We start from the raw sequence: 9,440 nt of genomic DNA, 5'->3' as shown, positions 1-9,440 counted from the left end.
GTTGCAGCGAGCCAAGACTGCACCACTGCACTCCAGCCTGGGTGAGAGCCAGGCCGGTTGCAAACAAAACAAAATTAAAACTATGAACGAAATCAGGATTTGCCAGAAGTAGCATTTTTGTTTGGTAAGAACAAAATTTAGTTTATATATGAAATATAAAATTTTTTATTAAACCTCACTGCAAAGTGGCAACTTTTTACTAAATTCATAGTCTACACACAAGCTATGTACCAGTATGTAACTGCCAAGAGTTATATCTTCGCTTACTAAATGCGAACTGCAGTTCATACCTGAGATTTTTTTTCTGGATTTAACCAGGAGAGGAAATATTTTTGCTGGATAAGTCCACATTTTAACTCAACAGGCGAAACAGTTTACCGAACTTAACCACCAAAGAAATAGTTTTTTCCTTGGGAGATCCACATTTTAGTTCATACATGAAATGTGTTTCTGAATTTTAACTGGGAGGAGTAGTGTTTTTCCTTAGGGTAAGTGTTAGTTTCCACAGGAAAAATCTGAATTTATCTGCAAGGAGTAAAATTTTTACTTAAGTCCAAATTGTACAAGAAATATTTTACTAAATTTAAATATCCTTAACATTGGACGTTCTTTTTTTAAAAAACACTGGAAGTATTTTAAAGAACGGAAAAACAAAATAAAAAAAAAAAAAAAACCAGTATTAGCGATGATTACCAGGTGTTACTGGAAATAATTTTCTACTATGGGAGGATGGGCGCGTGTGGACACCCCGCCCAATACCCGGGGACCTACCCAGGGGAAGGGGTCCCGCTGCGTGAAGGGACCCTAGGGAGGGCGACTTGGACCACGACAGACAAATGGGCACTCGGAGACCCCCGAAAATCGGCCCCAGCGAGCCGCCCACGCCCCAAGGCACGGTTGTGGGGGCGGGGACGACGCAGGGCCAGCGCAGCGCGTACCCGGCGCTATGGCAGCCCCGCCCCCGGGCGCCCGCAAAAGGACGCGCGCGGGAGGGGGCGTGGCCCGAGACTCACCAACCAATCTCCAAAGCGCCTCTCCCTTTCCCTTTCCCTTCCACCAATCAGACGCTGGAAGGGGCGGGCATGACTGTTTTTCCCGGCGGCCCTGCGGCTCTGCCTCTCGTGCGGCCGCGTTCCCGGCGGTGCGGGGGGGCGTGGCCCGGGCGCGGCGTCTATAAAGGCGGGCGGCGGCAGCGGCGCCATTTTGCGAACGGCGAGCAGCGGCGGCGGCGCGGAGAGGCGCAGCGGAGGTTTTCCTGGTTTCGGACCCCAGCGGCCGGATGGTGAAATCCTCCCTGCAGCGGATCCTCAATAGCCACTGCTTCGCCAGAGAGAAGGAAGGGGATAAACCCAGCGCCACCATCCACGCCAGCCGCACCATGCCGCTTCTAAGCCTGCACAGCCGCGGTGGCAGCAGCAGTGAGAGGTGAGCGCCCCGCCCCCGTCCGAAGCTTCCAGAAGCGCCGGCCGCGCAGGCCCGCGGGGGGCCGTCCTCGGGGCGCCAGATAGGTCCCCGGCGCGTGAGATCCGCCTCTTTGTCAAGGCTAGAATCGTGCCAGGGACGAGGTAGGGGCAGGGGGGGCCTTGAGGTCCGCCCGGCCTTGGCAGCGCTCTCGGGTCGGGTTTGGGGGGCATGGGTACGGAGTTGGGTTTGGGGGGCACGGGTGCGGAGTTGGATTTGGGGGGGACGCCGTCCAGGGCGCCTGATTTGGGGGTGGGGCATGAGTCGAAGGACGGGGAGTGTGGGAGAGGCGTGTGTGTTTTGCGGGGTTCGCAGGATGGGACTCGGCTTTGGAGGAGGGGAGAGGGTTGGATTTGGGGGGCGCAGACTGGAAATTCGGTTTGGAGGAGGGATGTGCGAGCTGGTCGGATTTGGGAGGCGCAGAATGGGGCAATCTGGTTGGGGGCGGGGTCGGCCTTGGGGGGCTGGTCCGAGGTCAGGCAGGGCCCGCGGGGCCGGTGAATCCGCACTTTTCGGTCCCGGCCGCTGAGCGTGCGCTGCCGGAGTGGGGAGCGCTTCGCGGCGGACGAGCTGCCTTGGGTCTCCTGCGCCTCGATGTGGCCCCCGCACGCAGCCGACCTCGTGGGCCCTGTTTTTCGCCCCAGAGCGAGTCGGTCTGGATGGCTGGGGACGCGCGGGGCGAGGCCGCGCACGTAGACGGCACCCAGTGGTTCTCCGCGGGGGCCGTCGGGGAGCTGGGGGTCGCGCATTCAGACAACCCAGCAGCGCCCTTGGAAGTCCCCCGCCGCCTCGCGGGACGACGCGTCCTGCTTCCGGGGACGCGGGTGCCAGCTGCGATTGTGGGGGAGCCCGCGGGGTTTCGGTCGAGCTTCCACGACTGCGTCTCCCGAGGTGGGCGTCGCTCAGTCCGGGGGATCGGGAAGTTGGGCCGCGGCGCTGGCGGTGCCACGGTTTGGGGGCCGTGTAAAATGGAGGCAACTTTGGGGCCTGTTTACACCGCGCAGCAAATGGCTGCTGGCGCTGCCGGCTGCGCGATTGTGAAAATCTCCCCCGGGGCGCGGGGCCGCGTCTGCCTAGATGACGCAACCGGGAGGGCCTGGGCCCGGAGCGGGGGCGGGCGGGGGGCGGCCAGGAGCAGTAGCGGGGCGCGTCCTCCGCGAGGTCAGGCCAGGCCCGCCCCCTCCTCGCGGGGACAAGCAAGGGTTCCAGATTCTGATTGCAGTGTAGGGTGGAAAGGGGAAGCCGCGGCCGAGCTGAAAAGGGGAAGCGCCGGCTGGCGCGGTGGCGGGCGGGGGGTGAGGCTCTGCCCCGGCGGGCTACGTGAGGGGAAGGGACCCCCCCCCCGCCCTGGGAGGGGTGGGCTATCCCGGGCGGCGCCGCCCGAGACGTCGGGGCTCAGTGACTGATGCCGTTGTAGGTGCTTGGGGCAGGCGTTGGAGCTGCCCTCGGGAAGCCCCGGGGGTGTGGGGCCAAGTAGGCCCCAGCCTGGGCGGGGCGAGGTCCTCTGGCCGGGGCAGGGGTGGGCGGCCGAAGACCATCCGGGCGCCCTGGAGGGGTCTCCGCCGGGAGCCTGGTGCTGCCTGGTGACCGCATCTGCCTTCAGTTCCAGGGTCTCCCTCCGCTGCTGTAGTAACCCGGGTCCGGGGCCTCGGTGGTGCTCCTGATGCCCCTCACCCACCCCTGAAGATCCCAGGTGGGCGAGGGAATAGTCAGAGGGATCACAATCTTTCAGCTAACTTATTCTACTCCGTGAGTACGGCCGTGCCTGCCGCGCTGGGGTGGACGGGGCTGGGGCTGCTCTGGGGCCACTGGCACTTGTGCACTTCGCTGCCGGTACCTGTGATTTGATTTAATCCTGGGAACCCTTCTGAGTTTCATCAGAGAGGGCGCAGTCTCCTGCAGCCCAGGCCTTGCTTGAGCTGAACACGTCTTAGGCCCAAGCCTTAGCGCTGCCAGTCTCTTGCCCGTGGGGTGAGTCGGGGTTCTGAATTACGCTGCACCGTCCCCTGGACAGGATGATCGGCTGAATGTAACAGAGGAACTAACGTCCAACGACAAGACGAGGATTCTCAACGTCCAGTCCAGGCTCACAGACGCCAAACGCATTAACTGGCGAACAGTGCTGAGTGGAGGCAGCCTCTACATCGAGATCCCCGGCGGCGCGCTGCCTGAGGGGAGCAAGGACAGGTGAGGGGCAGGGACAGGCGAGGGTGCTTACCCAGGGAGGCAGGGACAGGTGAGGGGCAGAGACAGGCGGGGGTGCTTACCCAGGGGAGCAGGGACAGGTGAGGGGCAGGGACAGGCGGGGGTGCTTACCCAGGGGAGCAGGGACCAGGTGGGGGTCGCTGTCTAAGGGGTACAGAGACAGATGAGGGAGGGCACTGCCTTCAGGCAGCAAATATGGGGGCCACCATTGCTTTGTGGGTTGGGATGGCCTCCCCCCCCCTTTTTTTTAATGAGAGGGAGTCTTGCTCTTGTCGCCCAGGCTGGAGTGCAATGGCATGATCTCGGCTCACTGTAACCTCCGCCTTCCGGGTTCGAGTGATTCTCCTGTCTCAGCCTCTCCAGTAGCTGGGATAACAGGCGCCTGCCACCCATGCTCAGCTAATTTTTGTGTTTTTAGTAGAGACGAGGTTTCGCTGTGTTGGCCAGGCTGGTCTCAAAACTCCTGACCCGTTGATCCGCCCATCTCGGCCTCCCGAAGTGCTGGGATTACAGGCGTGAGCCACCGCTCCTGTTCTGGGGTCCCTTTTTAAAAAGTGCATTCCAAGTTTGTACTCTGGGATTCCACCCTCCAGGGGATACCGGGCAGTGTCTGAGAGCCTTTCTGTCCCGGGGGATGCACGTGGGTGGGTGCAGCGGTGCCAGGGTGCCAGGACGGCCCCACCCAGAGAACGGTCTGGGCCCCAGGGGGACCTTGGAGTAGAGCGGGCTTCAGGGTAGCTGCTAAGGCCCGGGAGGTAGGTGGGCGGGTCGGGCTAGCCAAGACTCTGACGCGCGCTGCAGCTTTGCAGTTCTCCTGGAATTCGCTGAGGAGCAGCTGCGAGCCGACCATGTCTTCATTTGCTTCCACAAGAACCGCGAGGACAGAGGTAGGTGACCCGCCTCGCCTGCAGCAGGGTGTGTGCGGGCACCTGCCCCGCACCTTCATTCTCAGCCCGCAGGCGTGGTCTCCCGGCGGGGGGGCGGGTGGCGGGTGGGGGCTCCTGGGCGGGGTTTCTGACGGAGTCTTCCCCACAGCCGCCTTGCTCCGAACCTTCAGCTTTTTGGGCTTTGAGATTGTGAGACCGGGGCATCCCCTTGTCCCCAAGAGACCCGACGCTTGCTTCATGGCCTACACGTTCGAGAGAGAGTCTTCGGGAGAGGAGGAGGAGTAGGGCCGCCTGGGGGCTGGGCATCCGGCCCACGGGGCCACCCCTTAGCCGGGTGGGTGGAAACCGGAGACTCGCTCATCTCGCCTGGTTTCTCCGCATGTTGTCATTGTGCAAATAAATGCTCACTCCAAATTAGCGTCTATTTCTTGAAGTTTAATATTGTGTTTGTGATACTGAAGTATTTGCTTTAATTCTAAATAAAAATTTATATTTTACTTTTTTATTGCTGGTTTAAGATGATTCAGATTATCCTTGTACTTTGAGGAGAAGTTTCTTATTTGGAGTCTTTTGGAAACAGTCTTAGTCTTTTAACTTGGAAAGATTAGGTATTAATCCCTCTATTGCTCTCCAAAAACCAATAAAGTGATAACACCCGATGCACATGGCTCCGTGGTGCTGACGCCGGGGGCTGGTGGGTGGAGTGCCTGGGACCACAGAGGGCGCTGGGTGGAGGGGTCGCAGGGGACTTGTCACCAGGGCAGCTGCGGGACCCCTCCCACGGAGGAGACCCCCTGGGCTGGGAGGCCTGGGCCCTCAGCTTGGCATCAGCCTTGCCAATGTTCACTTGGAGCCCCTTCCTGCATCGCGTCCCCTTCCGCCCCAGCCTGGGCCTGCGCATGGGGATGTCTGTGTTCCCAACTCCTTTGGGTCACCGTGTTACTGGCCGCCCCTGTGGACCTGCAGCGCCGTTCAGGGCAGGAGCACTTCCGGTGGGGTCAAGGTCTGGAGCGCTTCCGGGTCTGCGACCCCCGCCGTTTGCGCGGCGCGGCGCTGCGCCACCTGCCGGCCGCATCTGGGAGCATCACCCGGAAAGTCAGGGCCAGGCCTGGCCGGGAAACCGGTTGGAAAGAGGAAGAAAGGCGCTCGAAGAGATTGTAGCCTTGGCGAGCGGGGGCAGGGTATATTTAGCCGTTTGAGCATGGTGGGGTCGGCTGGGAGGATAGATGTGAACACAGACACTCCCAGCTCATTTGGGCGGTGCAAATGCAGAGAAGGGGCATTAAAGCTGAGGCGTTGCAGGATGAATAGGAGTCTGAACCAGATTAGAGGGGGCTGTTTCCGGCGTAAAAAAACAACTTGGGCAAAGGTGTGGAGGCCGGAAAGTATCTCCAGAGATAAATGACATGGGGTTGGAGACTGAGGAGACTTTAGAAGAGACCTGTATGTATTCTGAGGCACTGGGGAGCCATGGGAGGTGTTTGAGCTGGAGAGGGACCTCATATCTGCGGTTGGAAAGATCCTCCCAGGAGTGCCATGGGGAATGGAATGGAAGGGCAACTCTGAGTCTCCAGGAAGGAGGCCACAGGCAAGTGCAGTGCAGTGTGTCAGAGGCATAAAGACTGCATTCCCCTCCAGTGAGTCTCCTCTGTGCCCGTTTATTCCATCATCCTGCGGTATTAAGTGAGCACCTACCGTGTGCCAAGCCTGGCCTTTGCCCCCAGGGAACTCACAGCCTTGGGGACAGTAACAGAGGAATAAATGCTCCTGGGAGTGGGCGGAGAACGAAGGGTAAGGAGCTAGGGAGGGCCCAGAGGGGGCACCTTTATTTGTTTAAAGTGGAACTGGAACAGTATGGCAGAGGGAACAGCCTGCACAGATGCTTGGGGGTGGGAAAGAAGTTAGTGTGTCATGGAGGAACAGGGAGGGAGGCAGGGTGGGCGCAGGGGGATTGTGGGGAGGTGGCAGGGAACCGCGGGGACTGTTTTAGGGATGGTGAGTCCACATGCCTCTGAGATGAGCTGGGTGTCTAAGGTCCCAGGGAGCCTTCCCTTCCTGTGTCACCACCAAGCAATTCTCCACTAGGGACATGCCCAGAATCGCTGGCCGTCTTCAGCACAAGGGGGTGCTCCAGGGCCAGGAATGCCTCTGGTCCCAGCATTGGCCTCTCACGGAGACAATGACAGGACCCACCGCGGAAAAGCGCCCTGGCTGCTGGGGAAGGCGGAATACAGAGAGACACTGATCAGCGGGGGTGTCCACACCTGGAAGTGGCCTGGGGGCGCCGGCTTCAGAGAGCTGCTGCCCACCCAGGAGGCGCTGGCCAGCCCCCAGCCCTGGAGGGGTAGGCGCACTCCTGGGAAGCCCTTGACCCACATCGCCAGCAGGAGAGGGGAGACTCTGGAGGCGGGGCACTGCTCTTTCTGCTGCGTCCCTGGACTCTGCAGGAAGAGGTTGTCCTGGCTGTCATAGAGACGCTGACCTCAGCCCCATCCCTGCCTCTTGGGCAGGCCTGGACCAGGTGTGTTCGCCCTGGGTTGGGTTCAGTCCCACAGCAGCGCCAGGGCCTGGCCCATAGAGGACTCGGTGGCCTCGGCCAGGTATTCACAACACAGCCAGTCCTCGAGGCTGAGCGCTTCCCCACCTGCGGCCCGCTCTGCCAGGCGCAGGACCAGCAGCCCACGGCGCAACCGCAGCCAGGGCCCGAGCGCCCTGAGCCAGGGCCCGAGCGGTGCTCCGAGGCCGCGCACCTCAGGCCCGGGCCCCCAGAGCAGCGCCTGCAGCGCGCCCCGCGTCCGGGACGCTGAGGGCTGCAAGCGGGTCAACTGTGCTGCCAGGCGCTCCAGGCCCGCGGCCAAAGGTGTGGTCGAGGGCGCAGCAAGGCTGAGCAGCTGGCGGAGGAGGCTGCCGAGCTGCGGCGCGTGGGGGCCCGGGGAGCCCGGGGGTCCGGGAGGCTGCAGGCAGACGCGGCCAAAGTCAGCGAGGAGTAGACGCGGGTGCCCCGTCCCCGCACAGCCCCGAGGTGCCGCCAGCAACAAGTTCTCTGGCCGCAACTCGACCAGGGCCGCGCCCCACGCCTCCAGGAACTCCAGGGCCGCGCTCAGCTGCAGCAGCACCAGGGCCACCGCCCACACAAACTCCTCCGGCGGCTGCGTGCAGGCCTCCACCAGCCACTGCGCCACAGTGCGCTCCGGCACCTCCGCTGCCAGCGCCACCGCGCCTCCCCAGGGCGCCCCGGGCAGTGTGCCTTCAGGTACCAGGCCACACAACCCCTGCAGATTGAAGTGTGGAGACAGGGAGGCCTGCAGCTCCAGGCCCCACGGGTGGGGCACGTCCGTCCCAGGCTTGGGCACCTGCAAGGCAGAGGGGGTGTCGGGGCCTGGATCACTGGGCCCCCCACCACCACTGCCCGTCCCAGAGTGACCTGCCAGGAAGCCTCCCCCACACACCCCCCAAACTGCCCCCACTATGGTTGGGAGTGGGAGGCTGCCTGCATCCCTCCAGCAGCAGGAGGTCGATGTTAATTGGGAAGTTAGTTACCAGTAAGGACTTTCAGGAAAATTAAGCCAGGGAAGAAAATGGTGGCAGTGTCCCTGGGCAATGAGTTCGAAAGCAGATTCCTGGGCCGGGCACGGTGGCTCACGCCTGTAATCCCAGCACTTTGGGAGGCAGGGTGATCACTGAGGTCAGGAGTTTGAGACCAGCCTGGTCAACGTAGGGAAAGCTCGTCTCTACTAAAAATACAAAACTAGCTGGGCGTGGTGGTGCGCCTGTAATCCCAGCTACTTCGGAGGCTGAGGTGAGAGAATCGTTTGAACCCGGAAGGCGGAGGTTGCAGTGAGCCGAGATCGTGCCACCGCACTCCAGCCTGGGCAACAGAGTGAGACTCTGTCTCAAAAACAAAAAACAAAAAACAGATCCCCGGCCAGAGAGGTGTGGGAGGGGTTTTGACAAGGGCTCCAAGGCCATATCCATGGCCCTACACTTTAGAAACATGGTTTCAGGCCGGGCGCGGTGGCTCAAGCCTATAATCTCAGCACTTTGGGAGGCTGAGACGGGCGGATCACGAGGTCAGGAGATCAAGACCATCCTGGCTAACACAGTGAAACCCCGTCTCTACTAAAAAATACAAAAAAAACTAGCCGGGCGAGGTTGCGGGTGCCTGTAGTCCCAGCTACTCGGGAGGCTGAGGCAGGAGAATGGTGTAAACCCAGGAGGCGGAGCTTGAAGTGAGCTGAGATCCAGCCACTGCACTCCAGCCTGGGCGACAGAGCCAGACTCTTTCTCAAAAAAAAAAAAAAAAAAATAGAAACATGGTTTCCCGGGTTAACTGTGTTGATTCACGTGTTAGTTGCAAAATAAACAAGTCTAATATGGTCTGGATCTGTGTCCCCACCAAATCTCATGGCCAATTGTAATCCCGTGTTGGAGGAGGGATCTGGTGGGAGGTGACTGGATCTTGGGTGTGGTTTATCATGAATGGCTCAGCACCATCCTCCTTGGCACTGTGGTTGGGATAGTGCGTGAGTTCTCGTGAGATCTGGCTGTGTAAAGGTGCGTGGCACCTCCTCCTTCCCTTCCTCCTGCTCCCACCATATGAGATGCCTGCTCCCGCTTCGCCTTCCACTATGATTGGAAGCTTCCTGAGGCCTCTCCAGAAGCAGAAGCCATCAGAACCATAAGCCAGTTAAGGCTCTTTTCTTTATAAATTACCCAGTCTCCAGTATTCCTTTTTTTCGTTTCTTTACTTTTTTTTTTTTTTGGATTGGAGTGCAGTGGTGCAGTCTTGGCTCACTGCAACCCCCACCTCCGGGTTCAAGCGATTCTCCTGCCTCAGCCTCCAAGTAGCTGGGACTACAGGCGCTCACCACCACGCCCGGCTAATTT

General features: G+C 60.3%; 2 protein-coding genes across 2 annotated transcripts in view; one reads left to right on the top strand and one right to left on the bottom strand.

Annotated features, from left to right (window-relative positions):
* The first annotated feature begins 1,189 nt into the window (after window positions 1-1,189).
* Window positions 1,190-5,050, top strand: OAZ1 (ornithine decarboxylase antizyme 1). Its single transcript, XM_023183587.1, is given in 6 exon segments — window positions 1,190-1,425; window positions 3,065-3,122; window positions 3,124-3,210; window positions 3,476-3,648; window positions 4,468-4,553; window positions 4,702-5,050. Coding segments are annotated over 6 exon segments (687 nt in total). The 5' UTR covers window positions 1,190-1,279; the 3' UTR covers window positions 4,839-5,050.
* PEAK3 (PEAK family member 3) overlaps window positions 5,046-9,440 on the bottom strand; it is an 11,741-nt gene continuing 7,346 nt past the window's right edge. Inside the window, exon 3 of the mRNA XM_026449494.1 lies at window positions 5,046-7,906. Within this exon, the coding sequence (XP_026305279.1) occupies window positions 7,097-7,906 (810 nt within the window). The 3' untranslated portion in view covers window positions 5,046-7,096. The remainder of the gene's footprint in view (window positions 7,907-9,440) is intronic.

Source organism: Piliocolobus tephrosceles, chromosome 21 (assembly GCF_002776525.5).
Source record: "Piliocolobus tephrosceles isolate RC106 chromosome 21, ASM277652v3, whole genome shotgun sequence".
NCBI lineage: Eukaryota > Metazoa > Chordata > Mammalia > Primates > Cercopithecidae > Piliocolobus > Piliocolobus tephrosceles.
The sequence above is the reverse complement of the archived record's forward strand: the minus strand, read 5'-3'. Positions and strand labels throughout refer to the sequence as shown.